The sequence below is a fragment of the Porites lutea genome, chromosome 5 (assembly GCF_958299795.1).
Source record: "Porites lutea chromosome 5, jaPorLute2.1, whole genome shotgun sequence".
In the NCBI taxonomy this organism is placed as follows: Eukaryota; Metazoa; Cnidaria; class Anthozoa; order Scleractinia; family Poritidae; genus Porites; species Porites lutea.
In genome coordinates this window covers 23,471,695-23,494,171 of record NC_133205.1, presented here as the reverse complement: position 1 = coordinate 23,494,171, position 22,477 = coordinate 23,471,695, and the positions used below count along the sequence as shown (strand labels likewise).

General features: G+C 38.6%; 2 protein-coding genes across 3 annotated transcripts; one reads left to right on the top strand and one right to left on the bottom strand.

Annotated features, from left to right (window-relative positions):
• The first annotated feature begins 5,613 nt into the window (after positions 1-5,613).
• Positions 5,614-11,545, top strand: LOC140936815 (F-box only protein 36-like). Of its 2 annotated transcripts, none has more exons than XR_012165414.1 (2): positions 5,614-5,750; positions 11,116-11,240. XR_012165414.1 is itself a non-coding variant. In XM_073386316.1 (2 exons), the coding sequence occupies exons 1-2, from the start codon at positions 7,260-7,262 to the stop codon at positions 11,365-11,367; spliced, it is 609 nt and encodes a 202-aa protein (XP_073242417.1). In that variant the 5' UTR covers positions 7,067-7,259; the 3' UTR covers positions 11,368-11,545. The 2 variants fall into 2 exon arrangements, 1 of the variants encoding a protein (XP_073242417.1); XM_073386316.1 differs by lacking the exon at positions 5,614-5,750 and adding an exon at positions 7,067-7,616 and having other exon boundaries at positions 11,116-11,545.
• Positions 11,546-12,036: 491 nt separating this feature from the next.
• On the bottom strand, positions 12,037-22,230 carry LOC140936816 (neuronal acetylcholine receptor subunit alpha-10-like). Its single transcript, XM_073386317.1, has 5 exons — positions 21,990-22,230; positions 18,365-18,504; positions 17,901-17,945; positions 14,411-14,520; positions 12,037-13,647 (listed from the first exon to the last, which is right to left on the bottom strand). The coding sequence occupies exons 1-5, from the start codon at positions 22,066-22,068 to the stop codon at positions 12,558-12,560; spliced, it is 1,464 nt and encodes a 487-aa protein (XP_073242418.1). The 5' UTR covers positions 22,069-22,230; the 3' UTR covers positions 12,037-12,557.
• Positions 22,231-22,477: the final 247 nt, after the last annotated feature.

Sequence of the window (22,477 nt, the reverse complement as noted above, 5' to 3'; positions counted from 1 at the left end):
CGGCAATATTATGGAAGAACGTTTTTCGAAAACCTCATCGACAATTGCCGGAAGTGAGCACTTGTCTGGAACAGCTCTAGCCAAGATCCGTTCTACTGATGCAGCCCCCACAAAATTCCAAAATGAACTTCGAGAAAGGAAAAAGAAAAAAAAAGGCTAAAGAAGCTTATGCAAAATGGATTTTCTTTGCTGAATAAAGTTTCGATACGAAATAACGTTTTGTAGATTTAAAGAGCCCCTTCTTCAATGTGGAAAGACTTCTTAAACTTCCTCACGCGGTCTACCGCATTTAGCCTCGCCCCTTTCAGGTCAGAACAAACAATGCAGTCAGAAGACCAGCTATTATTGTTGTCTTTTGTGGGTCTTTTCCTCAAGGGATACATGTGACGCCTTCGCAATCGAATCTACGCAACTTTCAATTTGTAAGAAAGTAACACAGTCATCATATGTCTCCTTATTTTGCCTGAGTCATCGGTACAATTCCTCTTTAACTCGGAGCCAGTCGTATCACATGGATATGTCATTTAATTCATGTTTAGGCGCATGCCTCTTATTTTGCCTAAATCACACTTGCAATAGTTACACAGTTCAAAGTACTTTTCCGTTTTCGTCCCAAACTGACCAAATACAGTCATATTATGAGAGGACATTTGATTCTAAACTAAAGCTATTTAAGACAACCCTCATCACTCATAGAAGGTGTAAAGCAGCACTTTACCAACCTCGTTCCCCCCCAGGGGGCGGGTAGGAGAGAACCCTGGGAACGAGGTTGGCACTTTACTCGAAACACGTGTTGTTTCAAACATCGTTTCTTTAATTTTTAGATTGGGTTGAAAGCTAAAAAATTAGCTTAAAATTAAGACTTAGACATTTAGATTCCATTTAATGAACTCAATAGCTATTTCCCACCGACTGCAATTAAAGTATGTGGCTCCTCCTCGCAGTGGTGGGGTGGGGGAAACTGTGTTATTCAAAGACAAGGAAACATTTATGTACGTGGCTTCAAACCAAGCAGATTCACTTGTGATCAAAAGGAGTGTCTGAAAAAAAAAAAATGCTTGATTAGGAGTTAGAACCTTGACCTTATGTGATGACCGGACGCAGTGTTCCATCCAATTGACTATTTGATAGTTTTGACTCATCCGTATCCCCGGTTTGGTTTGTTTGGTTAAAGCTCATGATCATGTTTATTGAGCCTTATGGCCCTTAATCGTTCGTGTACTAACACGTTTCGTGGGACCGACCAAAGTCATGTTGAAAAGTTCAGAAGAGATTTCTAAACCCCTGCCGGCCACTGTATTGCATTGTTACTGTCCGGTGTGTGTGTGTGTGTGTGGGTGTGTGTGTGTGTGTGTGTGTGTGGGGGGGGGGGTACTCCTTACAAATGCCATACACAGTATGTGCCGCCCCAAACAGGCCTGGTTTTTGCGCCGTTTTGGTCTGAAAACGGGTATAGATTTCGTCCATTTTGCTCTGGAATCGGGTATGACTCTCGAGGGAACTACGGGAGTGTATGAATGTATTTATCGTTTCAATTCCAAACGAGTGATTTTTTTGTTGCTGTTCTAATCTAAGTAATGATGACATAAATTCTTTGAGGAAAGATCTGGGTATGGAATTTAAGAGGCCAGGTCTGATAACGGATATAAAAAATAACATTTTTTGGCCTAAAATAGGGTAAGGATTTAGAGCCTGAACCGGGCAACACACCCTACCAAGAATTCCCAGGAGTACCCCCCGGGCGTTACTTAGGGTTGAAAACAGTATATAAATAATAGGCAAGCAAATGCTGATGTCTACCATTACACTATTATTGTTGCAGCTCAAATCTTGATGTTATATAATTACTTGATTATAGGAATGTTTGTGTAGGGTGGTCTCTTGTATTTGGAGCGAAGGCACCGTAGTCTGCTACACAGCCGTTTTTAGTGTCGTCACGCAACGCTCCGAGGAACGTTGCGTGACGACAGTAAAAACGGCTGAGTAGCAGACTAAGGGCACCGTAGCGATGGGAATATCAAACCAATAAACGCCTTGGGCTTCACCGAGAATACGTCTTCAAATAGACTGAAAACTTTGAAATCCATATCAAATAACTCAGGTTTGTTATTTGTGAGTAATCTAGATTAATCTCGTCCATTCTAAATCAGCTTTATTCCATGGTCAGAGAGGGAGGTCCTATCACTGCCCTATACTCAGGGGCACCCAACGACAATTTTCGGAAGAATATCTGTTCGGGAGACGATTTTAGATCTAGAATTTTCGAAACATTTGTTGCAAAAATTCCTTGATTGCCTGCCTCTCCTAGGATTTTCGAACATCTAAAAAATGGTATAATTGTCTATTTTTAACGGATTTTTACCCTAAAAAGGTCGCCCAGAATTTTCGGGAGCCTTTTTTCTGGCTGGAATTTTCGAAAAGGTAACTTCTGATCCCTATAATTTTCGGATCACTAGACTTTCAGCTAGGAAATCCGAACAGATGAAAAATTTTTAGGGGATAAAAATATGCCTATATCTACCGTTTAAATACTAAAATACGTTTAACAATGCTATGTTTAAGTGGTTTTGAACTATATTCTCGTTGGGTGCCCCTGTATGCTGGGGAGGCTCCGCCCGTAAGAGGTAACTGCACTCAGGCTTCATGGGTCCCTCATGTCATGACAGGATAGGGATTTCACGAGTTAAAGTACAGTACATAAAAGGGTTAAGGAGAAACTGTAATTATTTCAGTATTAAAAAGGGTTTCAACTTAAGTATTTCGAGCATCTTACGGCTTTGGAAACTACAAAATTCTTGTTTTAGCGGTTTATTCATGCTAACAAGAATGGCCAATTACTCTGGCTGCAGTTAAAGGGATGCTGTGTTTTTTTGTAGGGTATCAACCTTTAACTTGGGGTTGATCGACCTTGTTTCCTTCCCTCGAAGCCCTGGGGACAGAGCTTGTGTACGGACGCTCCCCTCGCCTCAAAAAAAATCGGGAAGAGAGAGTCTTTAGTAGCCTCAGGTTTTCCTGAGGGAAGCGGGAGGGGGCGGGGTGTGGGGGGGCGCTGTACACAGGCTAACTCTTTAGACTCTCTTCCCGATTTTTTCTGAGGGCAGGGGGGCGTCTGTACACAGGCTTTGGGACGAGGTTGTTAGGGCATGCCGTGTAAGATTCGAGATTTGTCAATGGAACGGTTTTGATTTTTGGTTCATATCGATTCATAGTTGTGATACAAAAAAAAGTAGAATACAGTGCCAGTTTGTTGTTCACAATCCATATATGTTTTTGCAAGAGAGAATGACATTCTCTCTTGGTTTTTGTCAAGAAAATGTTCTTGCTATTAAGGCGGAATTAAGCGGTCTAGGCTGGGGCTTAAACCTATGTTTCCGGCCGCTTTCTTTCTATTTTTAGGAATGAAACAAAATAAACCTTAAACGTAACTTTAAAAGATGTTTTAATAGCTTTCGGCAAAACGGAACATGCATGGGACGCACACTGATTTGTTTTTTTGTTTTCACAAACCGGTATGGGGCCGTTAATGTCGTTAATGTACATTCCGTCACATACAACTAGATAATAGTAGTGAATCTTTTCTACGTCAGTTTCCTTAACGGAGGAAGTTGAAAGCATTTTTTTAAAATAAAGTAACACAAAACACCGTTCTAGCTAGCCTGCGTAGAAGGCGTTTGGAAGTGCGAAGAGAGTTCTTGCGCCCGTTCTTCCTTGCGCCCACTTCTAAGTTCTAGCTAGATCGGATCAAGGTTTCACGTGGTAGTTGTTGTTAAATCCCTATGAGTGACCCTTTTAGCTATAGCCTTAGTCTGCTACACAGCCGTTTTTAGTGTCGTCACGCAATGCTTCTCCGCGTTGCGTGACGACACTAAAAACGGCTGTGTAGCAGACTACTATAGCCTTGGAGGTAGTTTGAATCGTGTCATACGCTTTGAATAAGCAAGTAGAATCCGTCTCACATGACTGAAAAGAAAGCAAAAAATAAATAAATAAAGAATTATGCAAGAAAGGTAAAAAAGAGAAGAATAATCGAGTGGAACAGTAAAGAAAAAAAAATTCAGTGATATTGGAGTCTTTCAGACAACAATATCATCGTCATTACTGAGCTGGTCAGGTTTTCATTAAATTTTACTGGGAACTCGTACCCTAGTACAAAAGTGCGCATATATCTTGGAAAAAAAAAAACAGATTTAGCATGTAGTTTAGATGAAACGGATAAATATGGACAGACGAAAGATCGTTGCAGTTATTTAAAAAACTTTCACCACTTCGGACCACTTGGGCAATGTTGAAATTCGATATAATTTCTAAATTTTGAAAACCTTATAGAACCATTTAAAAATATGGCAAAAACGGTTACATATACACATGAATTGTACTAACACCAAAGAATTTCATCCACAGACTCAAAAGTCATAAGACTCCATAATTCAATATGGTAATGATGAAGGCTTAACAGTTGCGGAGCTTACAAAGAACAACCTCATAATAATAATCATAATAATAATATCAATAATAAAAATAACATAATAATGATGATGATCATAATGATAATAATAGTAGTAATAATAATAATTAATGATAATAATAATGATAGTGGGGCTTAACATTTCAGTTCAGGCTTTCTTTTTCGACTCTTAGATCTGTTGATCATATAACCGCCACGGAAGTTCAAACTGTAGAAACAAGATTTTTTCATCTCGGCCAGTAAAACATCGGAGAGTGTGTAGCACCGGCCGTAATAAGATGTGTAACGCAAGGGAAATCGTCAAATACTGCAATACCGTGAAGAAAATCGACTTAAAGGCAAAAAAAACCTCATCCTGCACGTTGGAAGGAACGCCAGCAATATTGCGCTCAGTTCATAAAAATTGACCAGGGGCACCCAACGACAATTTTCGGAAAATATCTGTTCGGAAGACGATTTGAGATCTAGAATTTTCGGAACATTTGTTGTAAAATTTCTTGCTTGCGTGCCTCTCCTAGGATTCTCGAACACCTAAAATATCGTATAATTGTCTATTTTTAACGGATTTTTACCCTAAAAAGGTCACCTAGAATTTTCTGGAGCCTTTTTTCTGGCTGGAATTTTCGCAAAGGTAAGTTTTGATCCCTATAATTTCCGGATCACTAGACTTTCAGCTAGGAAATCCGAACAGATGAAAAATTTTTAGGGGTTAAAAATACGCCTATATCTACCGTTTAAATACTAAAATACGTTTAACAATGCTATGTTTAAGTGGTTTTGAACTATACTCTCGTTGGGTACCCCTGATTGACCAAGAACAATTTTACGCGTATCAGGAGCCGATTATACTAATCGGCTCCTGGCGCATCAGTTCTTGTAAAAGGATTCACCAGGAGCCCATGGGCCCCTGGTTTCACAAATTCATCAGTTTATTCGAGTTTAGCCTCGTCTGTGGCGCAGGGTAATCCAAAATATGCTGGAAAATATAGATTGGCTTTGTTTGTCAGACGTGTTTGCATGAGGTGCCTCACAGGGCTCCGAGAAGGGTCTACTCAATACATGTATCACGGAAATAAGATATAATCAATATAATTATTTTTTAATACAAGTGGATCAATACCGGTGCTGGTCCGTGCTGTTTCTCACGTGATAAATCTACCAAATATTCTGTGCCTTAATCTTAGCGGATCGGCGCCGGGAAACTTCTTCAGCCACGTATTCAATCCCGTTCCTGTGACTTTTAACCAACGGAAATTCCACTCAGTAGCCGCAAGACAAGGAAGCGGTAAGACTCAGAATTTGTTTTTGAGCAGCTCTTTGCCTTTTTCTTCTGTTTTGGTTATAAAGAGGAAAAGATGCTAATTCATGAAACTTATATTGGGCGATAATGGCCATGGCTGTCCGTTTCTCATTATTTCATATCCTACGTGCTGCCACGTGATTTGCATCCCCCTTCATCGAGCCTCTACAAGGTCACGTCGTATATCACTTTTGCGAACTCCACCCCCGCTGTCTTCTGCATAGTTAAATTATGCGAGCGCAACAATTTGTAGCGGTATCAGTCTATAAAGTATATCAGCACGTCATTGAAAGATGAACGGATACGAGAAATAGGGAGTTCAGTTCCGATTTAGCATGCAGACACCATATATCAACTATTTTAGCTATTTTTGCATCTAAAGTGGCTTCTGATATTTTAAGCCCCTCTTTACAAGTGTTTATCACTTCAGAAGCGCTGTTGTTGCTTCCTGCCCTGTATTAGTCCAGCTAAAGAGACTGAATGTACTCGTCGAGTCATTCTCTCTCAGTTGTCCTATTCACAATTGCTACCCGAAGTGGGTGCACTATTGAAACTACAGTTAATCAAAATTTAATCACCATTTCTGTAAACTAAACTTTGTGGAATCAGAACCATTTATACATGTATTTTATTTGATTACAATAAAAAAACCTTCATGTCACTATGTAACTACACTAACGCCTCACTCATAAAAATTCAGAGTTACTAATTATAAATCCGAACTGAATAGTATGATTTAAATAATAATATAAAAAAGATGCTTTACGATGGTTTTATCAAAATTTTTGATCGACCTCCTGTCTATTCAGGCTGACGAAAATTTTTAAAACAAAACGAAACAGACAAACAATTATTTTCACCTAGCTGAAAATATTAGATTTAAGACATTTATGCTGGCTCATTGAGTGGACTGGTTTAGTAAGGGGTTTGAATTAGTCGCTAATGTCATGATTGCAAAACAATCAGTCATCAGTTCAGATTGGTCCCAGTTATTGTAAAAGGAAACAAAACTATAAAACCAAGACGACTTGAAAGAGAAAAGACCAAAGACTCGTCAACTGTTGACTAGAATGTTCTAAAGCGTTTTCTGTCTTCTTTTCCTTTTAGAGAATTAAAGCAATTTCATTACATACAAAAGCTGCTTAAAATTGAAATTATAATTAGACATTCTCCAGCTGCCTACCACCCTGCTGATACCAATTATTTCATTGTTTTTTAACAAGGCAAAACGAATCAAATTCCAAATCTGCGGGTATTAAAATAGAGATTAAAGCTCCATTTTTATCTAACACCAAATTAACACTTCCTTCGCTTTCCGAACATTGAAAGAACAAAGGGGCATTAACTAAGACACCTTCTTGTCTCTAATAGCCTTGGTAGAGCACTATTAGCCGTGGTTTTCGTAATTCACCTATCTTATAATTTTCTTGCTACAATCCTCTCTAAATGCTTAATGTTTAGGCGAAACAGCCAAGTATTCGTGATCACAGCACTATGAAAACTTCGAAAAGAGCCAGCTCGATTTTTGAGATTTCTGGAATAGGCCAGGCACCAAGCAAAGATTTTTTCTCTTTAACCGTCGTTAACAACTCTATTATTTGGCGCACTTGGAGAATAACATTGCGCAACGAGAAAACGTCTCCGAGCGAAACAGTTCAATCGTGGCAAGAATTCACTGATACCTCAAATGGTGTAAGGCTGCAAGGAGAGATTCGACGAGTGTTTGGAAATGACATACTTTCCCGTGTCAATTCTTTAGTTTCACAATGCTGGTTGCCTTATATGAAGAGTGATATACTGGTTGAAATATTTGTTTGGCTTGATGTCCTTGACGTTGTTCGACTTGCACAGGTGAGATACGTGTATTTATTTCATAATTGGTGGGAGACCTTAACAAACATGGATAAATAGCTCGTATCAGGCGAAAGATTTTGGATAAACAGTGGTTCAAATTTGTCTTTCTCGATCATTCTTTAGGCGGATCATTTCTTTATTTATATGCTATGCAAATATTTTCACACACTGCAGTCGTTCGTGTCTCCGCGAGGAAACGAAAACTACAACACCATATAATCATAAAAAAGAAAATAAACCTGATTTTTTCTTGTCAATTTAAAAATAACTCGATGATTTACGAGCAACAGTGGTACGGAGTGTTATGAAATGGTGAATGTGAGAAAATAAACTTTTCTGTTGGATGTAAAGTGAACACATTTTAATGAGATAAATTTTCCTTGGCCAGTTATGCCATTAGTTCGTGTCTTTACCATTCGTCAGATTATTTTTTCTCTCTAAAATACCTCATTTCTGTCGTTTACTATTAATAGTTTTTGAACAAAAAGTTTGAGACACACGATCTCTTTGTCGAAATGTTTTTCCTTTTGCTAAAGGAATTTGTCTTTATTAGCGTGTAGACAAGAAAGCTTTTATTAAATGCAAACTCGAGGGCCAGAAATCGTGAAAAATCGATTCCATGAGCGAAAAAAAAAAAGTCATAACAAAGCTCGAAGTAGCACCCTTCAGAGCGGTTGAGATTTCCATTATTGGACAATTAGAAAGGTTAGTAGTCCTTCATGTTGTCAGTGTTCAGTGTGCTCCCTGGACTCCGATCCTTTGATCGAGCCTAAATTCATTAAATTCAGAGTTATTTATCACACAAGAAGGTGAGTTTAGTTTCAGTTCAGTTTGCATGTGAGCAAAGAAAAGAGTTTCTTTTCATTCGTTGCCCAACTGCATGATTTTAAAAAATGACCTGAGGCTCAGTAATTGATCTTCACTTCGCCTCACCTTCGAACTCAGTGCTAGCCGCCATTATGGCGAATAGTTGATAAAATTTTACAGAAACATTATTTCTGAACCCAACATAAGTCTCATATCAATTTTGAGATCCTCATTTTATTTCGATGGGTTTGAAAAATTAACAGAAAGATCTCGACAAATCTCTTTGTTCCTCCCAGTTTCGTACAACTCGTCAGTTTAATCAAAGGATCTCATCGTGTTCTTTGGAAACTCCCCCACCCAACCCTCCCTTCCTCAACCCAACATTTTCCGCAAAGTGCTTACATAGTGTTAATGTTGTGTAAGGAGAGGGCAGGTGTTGAATTTACTAGAAACACAATGTTCGATGTGAATGTCTGAATCATTATCCTGATTCGCGCTGACTGAAAACCGAACGAAGTAAGAGTACATCATTGTCAAAATAATTAAGGGCGGCACTCAGTCCTCTAATCAATTCAGTCGATAAAAAAAGTTGTGTTAATTCAACTACCGGTAGTGAATTTGAAAAATAATTCCTCTAATTTTATGTTACTCATTCAATTCCGTTCCCACTAGCGCTATATTAATAATAAAAACCATATGGTATGTTAACTGAACATACCTCTTTTCGTTTCGTTTAAATTCTGATCAGTATATCGAAAACATTTCTCCTTCACAGTAAGTTATATTTTTTAGTGTTGTATAAACTGCCCTTGACTTTAAAGAACTTTCCAATCGGTTCTTTTGATCTCGTGGCAGACATTTTTTGCTATGTCCCTGGGGACTAATCTCGTACCCAGATCTCACTCTGTCTTACGCTGAAATTTGAGGTCTGGTAAAGGTGGATACAAGTTCATTTTTCATTGGCTGCTGGTAATAGTCGTGCCTTTCCCCTGGCCGTAGGAGATCTGGGTGAGAGATTACCTTGGAACGTGCAGATTCAGATATTTAGTCTGATGACCAACAACAACAACAAATTTTATTAATAAACAGATAATATTGCAGAAGCATTGCCCGCAATTAGCAAGGCTATTCAAAGAAGTACAATGCGTGAAAAATATGAAATTAAGACTGAGGCTAACAAAGGAAAGTTTACAGATTACAAATAAATGAAATAAAAATCGTAATATGGATGAGAACTAGATAACACAATAAAGAAGAAAGAATTAAACAAATAAATTGTAAAAGTATAAACTAATAACCAAGAATTTATTTTCCGACATTTTTGGCGAATTTTACCTTTTCAATTAAGGTGGGCGTATCAATATAGTCATCTCAGGAGTCATCTTCTGAATTCAAAATATCAAGGAAGTAATTTGCGGAGTGTTTTTTTGACCGAGGCGTAAGGAGTTAAAAATATTATTTGGGACTCCAAAAATATACTTCACCCTAATTTAATACCTTGTGGGCGGGCTTACTTAAAATTTTTACTCATGCGTTAAGTACAGGGAACTTAAAGAGGTCGATTTATTTTGATAGTAATCCAATATACTTCGTGGTAAACGATACGATATTCAAATTATGCTCTTGTTTTTGAGTTCCCCTCAAATTTAAGACGTCGAGAATTGAGAAGGTCAATCAATGGCTTGACGCTGATTGTCATCGTCTATATCAGAGGTAGTGAGATAGTGTAGATACAGGAGACGGGAAATGGAAACGTGCGTAGGAACAATCAGCGAGGGGGTGGAGGGAAGGGGGTAGGGAGAGAGGGCGAGAGAACTCCCTCCTTTCTTCCTCTTCCTATCTTCCTTTTTTTACCCTCTACTCTTCATTTCGGGTCCTCCTTTATTATCTGGACGCCTGGAACAGTCAAAATCACAGCCAGCATGATTTTACTAGTTATCTTCAAGATTGTTGCTCGTGGTTTGGCCAGAAAATTGAACCCACGACAGACAGATCAGTGCGCCGCCATCTGAGCTCACCCGCGGCGGTTGATATTTATTATCCTGTATTTACCAATACACTTAGCAATCCCCCATAAAGAGGATAATCAGCCGATGTGGTCGGCAAAAAAAAAACAACAACAAACAAAACAAAAACAATAGAAGACAACATAAAAACCTAAACAACAGCTAGCAACTAGTTGATTAGTTAGTTGGTCAATTCCGGAACAATGCCTTGTCCAACAATTTTGATGGGTATTGTCTCGGAACTAAGCAGGAACAGATCATCGGACGGATTAATTAATATTGTAGACATCTGGAGACACGGAGTTCCACTGAACTATAGTTTTAGGATATAAAAGGACAGTCTTTGAGTCGAGATAGTAGGACATGTCAGTAGTTCTGTGGGTTGGTGAGCCCAAATTGTCGCCTGGGTTTACTAGCTGATAGTTCAATAGGTGAGGAATGGCCCGAAATTATTATAGTCGATAGCTCAGAAATCGCAGGCCAGCACCAGTCATCGTTTGCCCATTGTCTATTTGAATATTTGAGCAACTTTCCTGATTCTCTCTAAGAACACACATCCTTTGAAATACTCTAACAACAAGGAGCATATCGGCTTAGATCATTGTTGCTCAGCTCCGTTCTCATATTTAGTTGGGACATGAAATTTCATTTCAGTCGTCATTACCTGCTTTCCTTTTTTTCAGGTGTGCCGAGCTATTCATAAAGTTTGCTCGAGTGAAGCTTTGTGGAGAAGACTGTTTCTCAAGTACTTTGTTGTCATTCCACCGAATGTCCTCTCACTTGCTCAAGGTGTCGGATGGAAGGAGGCTTTTCGTTTAAATCGACAGAAACTTTATTCCGTCAAAAACCTGAAGAAAGTTAAAATTCAGGACATTGGCGAACAACTTGACGAGACATACGATCGGAGTAAAAAAATTGAATTAGTGATGGCTTAAGTATGATATAGAATATAATTTTCTTACTCTATACAAGTACATTACCAGCCGAGTGGGCTCCAAATGAAAACTGATGATCGCAGGCTACCAAAAACGATCAGTTAGACAATCAAAACTTGACGTTATTCGAAAACGATTGCCTGGCTTTTCGTGCAAACAGTAACAGTACTATGAACAAAGGCCAATAATATACTTTTACTTGATTTTTTGAATTACTGAAGAATTGCACATGTGCACATCACTGCAAATTATAGCGACATTTGCAAACAACCAAACAGGTAAATGAAAAAAAACAAAAAAAAAATACATTACAACTAAATTATTAAATGTCGCAAGTTAGTGCAAGAGGAAATAAATGTTCCTATTAGATCTTATTAATACGCGTTAACTTAGCTGCCTTCTTGTACTTACTAATTTAATTTTATTCAATACTCAAAAATGCAAGTAGACTTTGCTTTACGAAGATGTTACATTAAGTGCGATAGCTTGTATAAATAAGTCTACGTTTGGGTGGATCTCCATTCAATTCAACTTATTTTTTTGACATACAAGAAACTAATTTGAGCGTCCTCAGTATCATTATGTATGCCCGCACAGAGGATTTTGCTACAAGAAGGCCCTTTTCAATTGCCTGTGTTAGTTAACGTACCATTTTTTGCTACTAGCAGTGCTCATTTCTTCCAAAACTGAATACAAAGTCTTATGATCATTTCTGATCATATAATTGGACTCTTTTCACGTCAGATGCCACATGGTCTTGTATTTGTCTTTGTACGGCAAACCCATTACGACGGTATCGATATCCCGGCTTGCCCTTCCTCCCCGTAAAGACGACAGAACCATTTGAAAATAACGAAACAAAGAGATCATGTAAGTTATGACTAAGATATTGTTCCCTAAAAATATGGTGCTTATTCTGGCGGTGCTAATTTAACGAAAAGGGCAAAAAAGTACTACGTGAAACCTGACGCACTTAGTCGTTTAACAAGCCGATGGTCTTAGCTTCCTTTCACTTTGGATGTTCATCAAACAAATCGGTCTCTTAAGATTTACCAATTATAATCTAAAGAACACGGTGTTCTTTAGGTTAAGTGTCGCGACCATACAAATCGTGATGGGTTTGGGCACAAAATTGGATTAGTTTCATTTCCAGTCTCACTAGCCGCTGGAGTTAAAAAATTCCCCCATTTCTAATCGTACTTGGGTATCGTAAAATACATTACCACTGTCACTACAATCACTATAATAGTGAACAACCAGAAGAAAAATTTGTCAATGATTTGAGCAGCAGTCTGCCATTTCTTTTTCTTGCTCTCCTCTTCTTGATCGCATGTCAGAGAACTTGCTACAGCTTCCAGCTTTGCGATAACTTGGTCAAATTTTCGTTCAATGTGCGAGGGATAAACGAATTCCTGTGCATTGTCAGTCGGAGAGATCTGCTTCGGTGAGCGACGGGGACTTGCATTCCCGTTTTCACTAACAGTGCGCCGTTGAACTGGAAAATATGTTGGCCAGCGGTCTCCAACCATGACTGGAGTGCATTTTCGCTTTGGCTGCTCTTTTGATGCTTCTTCTGATTCAACCTTCACTCCAAGGAGCTTGGCAAGGAATTTGAAAACCACAAAATTGAAACAAATAGACATTTTTGTCGATGGGTCTCGATGGTAAGTCCAGAGCACCAAGCAAGACACAACGAGAGAAGTTCCCAGAAGAGCCATGATTGCCGTGGAGTACTTTGTCAGAAGTGGCGTAACTTCAGAAGTCGGCGGAATGTTCTCTGTGAAGATTAGAGTGTAAACGGTAAGGCCGAGAAGAATAGTTATGATCAACGAGATTCTTTCTCCTGCCTCGGGAGGTAAGAAGAACGCAAATACGGTTAAAATCGCTAGTGCAACGCACGGGAAGATCAGATTGTTGAGATAAAACGTGACCCTTCTTCTCAAAGTCAGGTTGTAAGTGATGTCTATAAAAGGATCTGGACAGCAACTGTATTTGACAACATTACGCACAGCATCAGCAGAAACCAAATCCCATTCACCGTTTAAAATGTATCCCGATAAGTCCACTTCTTTGCGAGCCAGTTTGAGGTTGAGCGAGGAACTTGTATAGGTCCACGATCCAAAGACCATAATGCAGCGCTGCTGATCGAAGGGGAAATAAGTGATGTCGATTTTGCAGACTGTTTTGACCTCCGTTGGTGCGTACCATTGACAAGAGCCGTTGTGGTTGATAACCACTTTGGTGTTGAATTTGTACATCTCCCCACTGTCGCTCTGAATGCTAAATGGTAAACAAAATAAAAGACATTGTAAGGCTTCCGCACATATCGTCGAATCGTCAGTTACTATCAAAAACAGTCCTATTCAGGACTGTATTCACCCGAACGATCATATTTCACCTGCTTACTATCTACTGTCAACTCCCGTTAAAGAGGACACTGTAGGGACCTTGAGTTGGTAACCTCATTATCGAGAGCCCGTAATACAGGCAACTCTGACTGCAGACGTTTGACCGAAATAAACTCCCGTTATTAGTGACTCTCGCCAATGAGGACTCTAACGCAAGGTCCCTACAGTGTCCGCTATAAGGCAGTTGACTATATCGGGGTGTCCGTTATAGTGAGGTGTCCGCAAGGCGGGAGTTGGTGGTATACCACTTTACCTGCTTCAAAAAGAAAAAAATGGAGCTCTATTTCCTCTCCAGGTCCCACCCCCTCCTAAGAATGTGTTTCGCAATTCAGGCTTGGCCTCGGCCCCAGTGTAATTGGTTCACCGCTGTTGTGGCACCCCTGCCTATTAAGCATTTATTATTCCTTTTTTCAGTAATAGGCGAAGCTAATAAAATAAAATAAAATAAAATAAACAAATAACCACACTTTAAATGGAGAGGTGAGGGAGGGGTCCAGGCTGATTTGTTCTCGAAAATATACCCCAGTTAACGGTGTCTCGACAATTTTGTCGCTGATTGTAAGTAAAAATTTTGAAACACTTGCGACATTTAAATGATAAATAGTACAAAGAAGGAGAAGGAGGATATATACTACCTGTTGTAAAGAACAATATCCGGCTTCCAAATGAGTTTTGGATCAATATTTATAAACTTTACACCACCATAATCATCCGGATTCCACTTCAGGAAAGGGTTATTCCAACTCTGAAAAAAGAAATCGAAAAGTGATCAACGTGAATTTTTCTGAAGAAAACTTATTCTTAAGGCAACGAAACGAAGAAGAAGAAGAAAACTGAATGTTTTTAATTTTTGAGGATTTTTTGACCGACAAATACTGTATTTTCCTCGCCTTTGTCCTGGAGGCTAAGAGTCAGAACTGGGCGGCCGGACCGGTCATTTTGAAAGTGAAATGTTTGGATGACTAATGTATGGTGATTAACCATGAAATTCTCCTTACAACTGGACTGGTCTGGCCTGCCCTGCCAGCTAGTTCTAAACATAGGCACGTTAAACGTGCATGAGCTATTTTGAATGCCTCAATGTAACTTTAATGCTTCGGTGTAACCTTACCAAGAGTGATGAATCTACCTTTTTCATCCTAAATGTAGATTGGGTTTTTGTGCGAAATGAAAACGCGAAAAAGCTCAGCTGAGTCGATCCTCAAGCTATATATTCACTTTCCTCTGTCTTTCCCTGTTACATCTGGTGCAGGTTAAACAAATCGTTAAAGTAAAATAAATTTCTACTCACCAAACGTTGATTAGAAGGAAAACACTAAGGTTTCCTCGGAGTTTCTTAAGCTAAAATGTGACTCATCGAATACTGAATAGTTACGAAATACCAGGATTTTTATCATTGTGGTAGATGGTTGCATCATCATAATTCACGAGGTTTTCACGTGCGATTCTACTCAGTGAAACAGTCTTTAACTCCGACAACTTATTTCTTCATGTGTTAAAAGCTATTGCTTCTTAAAAGACAAGAGCCTTTTTTAGGCATTGGTTACAAAACGAAACAGGTCTTCATACGTCCAAGTTACTATTTATCATTGTGAAAAGCCAATCTGCATGAGATGTACTGTCACACAGCTGGCACGTGAGAGTGTTGGACTTTGCCTCCTTTTGTGGTTCGTACGTGAGGGAATTCGAGTTATCACACAGTAAACTAGTAAACAGAATTATGAAAATAACTCATGCACACAATTTGCACGTGAAGATGTTGGTCTTTTGCCCTTTTACAATTCGCACGTAAAAAAAAAGGCAAATTGTTTACTACAAAATTTTCTCAAACGATTTTAAGAAATCACCACGGCTTCATGCAACTTCAAGGTTGATAACCTAACATTTATTAACATTTGTGAAAAGTCTTTAACTCCGACAACTTATTTCTCCATGTTTTAAAAGCAACTGCTTCTTAAAAGACAAGAGCCTTTTTAAGGCATTGGTTACTAAACGAAACAGGTCTTCATACGTCCAAGTTCCTATTATTATTGTGAAAAGCCAATCTGCATGAGATGTACTGTCACACAGCTGGCACGTGAGAGTGTTGGACTTTGCCCCCTTTCGTGGGTCGTACCTGAGGGAATTCGAGTTATCTAGTAAACACAACTATAAAAATAACTCATTCACACAATTTGCATGTGAAGATGTTGGTCTTTGGCCCTTTTTCAATTCGTACGTAAAGAAAAAGGCAAATTGTTTTACTACAAAATTTTCTCAAACGATTTTAAGAAATCACCTCGGCTTTATTACAACATCTTCAATTAAATTATGTTTCATGCAACGTCAAGGTTGATAGCCTAACATTTATTAACTTCCGAGAAAATTATCAAACTGCGAAATATATTTCTACTTATATCATGTTACTCCACTCAATACAACAGTATCTAATTATTGTGTCAACTAGCTTCTTCCAATTTTATTCCCTGACGCTACTGTACTGCTTCTACTTAAGTTACGCATCTTTACTAAATAGAACGAAAAAGGTCGGTTGAACTTTGTAAGCGAGAGAATAATATTTTTAAAGCTTGTTTACAGGATTAACAATACTCGATACAGCTTTCAAATAAAATAAGCTGCCTTTTAAACTTCTAAAACCACAATTTATAGGGCGCATACTTTCGAATTAAAGTCTATATCTAAATATCAATTATTGCTTCATTGGAAGAGCTTTGAAAATATATGATCTTTTATACTCTACCCAGTTGTAGCAGGTGAAACAGAACTCATACTGACGTGTGTTGTACCGATAGCCGAATTAGGTCAGAAATGCCTTGAAGCAGCATCCACACTAAAATATGAACCCTTAAACAGCTGCATCACTGTACACAGCGTTTGAGTCACGAAGATATTTAATGTAATTCTTCCAAACACCTGTAGCCGTAATAAAAGACGAAGTAATTGTGAAGAATCAAGATGGCGGTCTCAAAGTGCCCTTGTTCGACCTTTAGCAATGCCATGTTTAAATAAATGCCAAGATCTCATTGGTTCCTAAGCATCAACTCATAGTACCTTCAACCTTATTGGCTCTTGCAACAAACATCCGAACATACAAAGTTACAAAGATACAAAGCCACAAAGATACATACGCTCACACCACTGACATATGAGCTATTTTTTCAAAATAGCTCAACAAATGGGAAAACGCCCAAAAAGCGCCGCAAGTTTCCCGCCAAATGGAAGAGGAGGCTAGGATGCTAAGCATGATCCAAAATGGCGGCGCGCGATCCTGTTTTGACTGTGTTTGCAGGTTTTGCATCCGTGTTTGCGGGAGAATTTTATTTAGCATCAGGTGGATATGAAAGCTCGGAGAACGGTCAGTCACTAACCACGTTAAAGCAACTTCAGAATACCCTGCCACTTATCGGCACGCTTTAAATAGCGAGGCATAACACATTAGGCGATTCAAATGTTAAAGATGGCGGAGTGTTCCGAAATTTGGCCATACGTCGTTCTTTAAAACGTTCCGCCAAGTGGCTAGGTATTTTGAATTTACTCCTGTGATCCAACCATTGAATCCAACCTTGGTATTTTGGAAACCTTATCAGATATGTTCATTTTACATCAAAGCAGATTGGTTTTGAGTCCTATTTTATCAGCTCCTTTGGTCAGTGCGCACATTTCACCTTTCATGATTTCTGTTGTTTTTTGTTCTACATTTTGTCTTGCTTTTGTAATTTATCGTGATTTTCGTTGCATCCTCTTGCAAAAGTGCAAAATAAAATAATAATAATAAAAAAATCAATCAATCAATCAATCCATCAATCAATAAATAAATAAATCTGAAAATCTGTTTTTTTCAACCGTGAGAATGTCTTGTTAGGATCATTTTTTTTTAAAATCCAGAGCATCATGTCAGACTGTAAAAGTATTAGGCAAAAAATTTTCAAAACCAAACTAAATGTCAAATTAGGGTATGAAAATAATAAGACCTTCTGTCTCCATCTTGCTTGTATATCTGGGTAGCCCATCCTGGGGGCACATACCCATCTAGGTAAAATAAATGAGTGCCTCCCCTGAGCTGAGTACCCTTCCCTTCTCCTGAAATCACAGGATTCAGGTGTAGAGAAGACATTTGTGTTATACCTGTCTGATCCATACTTTGCTTGTCATAATCTGGCTACGTCCATTCTGTAATAAGACAGACAGTAAGAAAGTCATTGCTGAGAGCTGGCTGCTGGTTAATTTCACTGGCTGAAAAAGAGCTTACCACCAGCTCAAATTGCTCTGGGAAACAAAGCCATGATGTGATTTTAAGGTTCTGTTGCATAAATAAAGCAGGCTTGACTAATAAAAAAAACCTTTTTGGCTTTTTCTTGGCTACATCCCTGTATATGATGGTCAACCAGAGACTGACACCAGTCTGTTGCAAATAATAGGCCTTGTTATTTATGTGAAAACAGGTCCCTGTTGCATAAGAAAGACACATAACTTACTAAGCTGGCAGGGCTAGTTGTAATACTCAGTCATTGATTTAATAAAAGACAGTGTGACTCAAGATTCCATTGTCCTGTTGTGGTTTCTTTTTAGTATGGTCCTGATGTACTTACCAGTTCCACTAGCTGACTGAACATCATATCAAAGTTAACAACCACTGGTTTATCCTTGCTAATGATGGGTCTCACTTCCTTGCTGTAATTCGCGAACACATCCCGCAAGAGGTGGTGCTCTGGATCAAGGTGAGGCTGACCTAAGAGTTATAAAAACTCATTTATGGTTTCTATTATTACACGGCAGTAGAATATCTACTATACTAAAGGATCAGTGGTAAGGTCTTGGGAAAGGTGGTGAGTGGCTCATTCAATCAGCAAAAATAAAAATAAATAAAAAGACAAAAATAATAATGCTTTTTTATTTCCTGACCATTCTATTTAAATTAATCCTGGTTGCTGCCTTATAAGAAATTTTTTTGGGTTAAAAATTCACTGGGTAATTTACCATAACAAGACAAAATTAGGAACAAGAGTCTCGTTTGTTGCAAATTCTCTATTCTGGCTAATAAGTTAAGGACCTCTTGCCAGTAGGTGGTGTGTGGGAGGGGGGGGGGGGGGGGGCAAGGTGGCTTTAACTATTATAAAATTCTGTTTCTCCCCTGAGACTTATGCTCAGGCTCCTGAGCCTAGAAAAGCCAATGAGTGGGCCCTGAGGATGAGAAGTAACTGGCTTGAAAAATCACTAGTCACCAGTCCCTCGACTGGAGACTCAAATATAGTTCACTGTTCATAGTCAGTTAAAATCTCTATCTGAAAACAATGATGTTAGATGTCAAAGTTCTAATAATTTTGGTAGAATAGTAACAGAAGTTCAAAACAGTATTTAACTGCTATGCAGCTTTCATATTTAATGGCAAATATTTCATTTACATTACTAGGGTACCCGGTAAATAGAAGCAAGATGGAATATTAAAGAGTACTGTTGTTTCTGGCTAGGAAGCTGGAAAGTGAAGACAGTGTAGATGGGGCTTTAAATGTATATTTTAACGTGTGAGTTCCATTGTTAAGTACCATACTTTCACGGTTACTGGTATTCCATGGTTCCTTTTTTCAACAACATTTTCAAATGATAAATTGCAAAAACCATATTACCATAAAAAGTTATCCAAATGATGACTTTTTTAGAGTTAGACCTACTGCAAAGGACTCCTTAAGCAGATTCAGATGTTTACATGTCCTTCGGTATTTTTGTTTGTCGACTGTGTTTTTACCCCCAGCAGGTAGCAACCTGCTTGTTACCGAACCACCTACTGTTCAATACACAGTTGGTTTTATGACGTCAACACTTTAGTACTCTATTGATTGTTAATGAAGCACAATGATATGTTTAAAAAACACTTCAGACTCTTTTGGTTTATTTAATATACTTCTAGAAAAGCTAATAGCAGGATAATTTCATTTAAAAGTAGCATGCAAAACCCGAGTGTATATGTTAAATAAACAAGAAATACAACTTCTCACACAGCGGCCAAGGGAACAAACGGCTTAGAAGAGCTTTTTGTATGATGTTACATCCAGCCGAACAGAACAATTCTAGCACAGCGTTATTTTTGGTTCATTTCTCAAAGTGAACAAATGTTTTGCTCATGACAGTAATTAACACAAAGTTTACTTGCCGGAAAATTTGCCTGACTGAAACAGCTACACAGAGAACGGACAACTGGCGGCTTTTTTCCTCAGGGTACAAACAGACGATCACGCCAACGCGCAAAAATGTCCGCTAGTGTCGGGCGCGACGTTGCCTGTTAGTTTACAACAACGGTGATTTTAAACTGTTCAGTTGAAATTTACAAAGGTTTACACTTCTAAAGAACATGTTTGTTTGGTTTGAGCCGGATTATTGGAGAATATTAATAAAACTATGCGCCTATCTTCCACAACTTACAAAAAAGTGCTCTAAAGAAGAAATTAATACTATTGAAGAAGGCTTAAGTTAATTTACACACCCCAAATCTACAAACCTTCATTTTAGCAGTCAAGATCTCATATTATTGAATTCTGGGAACGGCAAGGGTTGATGGATTGACTGACCCTCATCCCTATACACATTTGCTAGTTCAACCCCTCAAACCAGCGATGTCAGGTGATTTTTTTAAGAAGTACAAAATGTGCAGACCCTATGCGATGCAGATATTATTAACAATTGCTTAGTGACCCAGTTCTTATGCCCTCAGGAACTAATCAAAGAGACTCGTGAACAGGATAACTACTTTTCACTTTATCTTCATTATTTGGTGACAGTTACTCCGATGGCTGTTTTTTTTTGTTCACATTTACTTTGTCTCATACAAGGTACAAACTACCAACGAGGTTGGATTGAAAACCAGCCTGTCATAAAAGAATTGCTTGAAGTGAAGACAAATGGTACCTGTACAAGACACTACGGATCCTAGCAGTTGGGAGGACGCGTGTCACCCACATAAACCTGTGGGCCTCTTTATAACTCAGCTGGTTAGATCGTCCGCCCTGTTTAAGGAATGTTACGGTTCGAATCTCGACTGGAATCTCGTCAGTTTGTCCAATGCACGTGACATGCTAAGACAGATACCACCACAGGAATATTCAATTCGCTAGCCGTTTTATGAAAAAGTAATTACTGCTCAGAAAAAAAGAAAAAAAAAATGGAAAAAATTTGCAACAAATTGATTGTGGTGTAGCTGTTTTGTCCTTCGCCTTCATTGTGCGTCACGTGAGCTGTGTTGTGCCTATACACTGTGTCTTATTCAACTTCTACATACATGGGGCTAATTCGTAAAAAGCATCTGAAAATCCAAAAACCTTTAAACGCCCAGACGTTTTTAATATAATCTTGTGAAAAGAACAGACAAATTAGATGTCGCATATGTAGACGGGTGGAATAGAAAAATTTGTTACAGAAGCTCGCACCCATCTATCGATCCCCATAAGTTTGGCTACTAACTGTTGATCTGTACTGGCCGATGATTATCTCTACTTTATGTTACTCTTAGTTTCATCGCCTTACGTTGTCATAATACAGTATAGTCAGACGAAGGCGCAAGCGGAGCGTTGGTTTGTCATAACTTTCCGGCTCTGATCTTATCTGGAAAAATTACACTTAATTAAATGGTGCTTCGAAGTTGTTGGCATTCACGTTACGTTAACTGAAATTCGTTTATCATAGTGGTCGGTTTTGAAGTACAAAATCGTAGTGTTAATCATTGCCTCTTGCTACGTTTATGTCGAGACCACCATTTAGCTTGCTGAGTACCAAAAGTATACTGTCTTTCGCAATGAGAGTTACTGCAGACTAGGACCACAGCCGGTGATATTGATTATTAGCAAGTTGTTTAGAGGTCAAGGGTACTCTATACGGAATGTTGAAAGTAATTTCAAGGACCCAGAACCGTCTGTTTCTTTAACAGAAACATCTCACATGCTCTATTTTATCTAGCTCGCCTAAGAATTGAAACGGCCCAGTGATGCATTGTATGATATAGTCGTTAAAGCGCCTCAACTAATCAAACAACAGACAAGAAATATGTATCCAAGAAGTCACTACTTCCTGTGATTTTTATAAGCCAGAAACAACGGAAAATGGCAGTTCAAATTCAAAACAATCTGTTTAATTAATAAGCTAAAAATATAAACAATATAAGATTAGCAACTGAAGCTACAAGCAAGCATTCGACGGTAATTTTCATTTAGGAATACAAAAACTTACCGGCAGATACTTTGAGAACTGAGTACACTATTGTCAGTGTGAATAGTGGTCCAAAAGGAAACATATCTGGAGCGCGCATAAGAACAGATAAGAATCACAGACTAAAGTAACACGCTTCAAAATATACAAAACAGCCTCACTTCTGCATTCAAATGGCACTTAAACTCGGACAATTGTTCTTTTTCTGCGCCCATATCAGCGGGTCAAAAAATGCTTCAGCCAATAGGCATTTTTGTAACAGAATAACTGAAGCTCTGACTGTAAAACTCCTTTGTTGGGCGCGTTCCATTACAAACAATAACTCTTTTGCAACCCTTTTGTGTTTTTGTTTCTCTTAACCTCGATCTTATAAGAGTTCCGACGGTTAAGAGGTGAACGCTAATTAAATTAACGGCGCTGGCTCGGCATTCATTTCTACCCCGCCAAGATGGCGAACAATTAATCATGTTGCGAGGAAACAAAAGGCGAAAAACGGCTCAAATTTTTTT

Coding starts and splice junctions, on each gene's coding strand:
- LOC140936815 (XM_073386316.1), top strand. CDS start 7,260: ATGAAAACTTCGAAAAGAGCCAGCTCGATTTTTGAGATTTCTGGAATA. Junction 7,617..11,115: donor ACGTTGTTCGACTTGCACAG/GTGAGATACGTG, acceptor CCTTTTTTTCAG/GTGTGCCGAGCTATTCATAA.
- LOC140936816 (XM_073386317.1), bottom strand. CDS start 22,068: ATGCGCGCTCCAGATATGTTTCCTTTTGGACCACTATTCACACTGACA. Junction 17,946..18,364: donor TCAGTCAGCTAGTGGAACTG/GTAAGTACATCA, acceptor GTCTTATTACAG/AATGGACGTAGCCAGATTAT. Junction 14,521..17,900: donor GCAAAGTATGGATCAGACAG/GTATAACACAAA, acceptor TTCTTTTTTCAG/AGTTGGAATAACCCTTTCCT.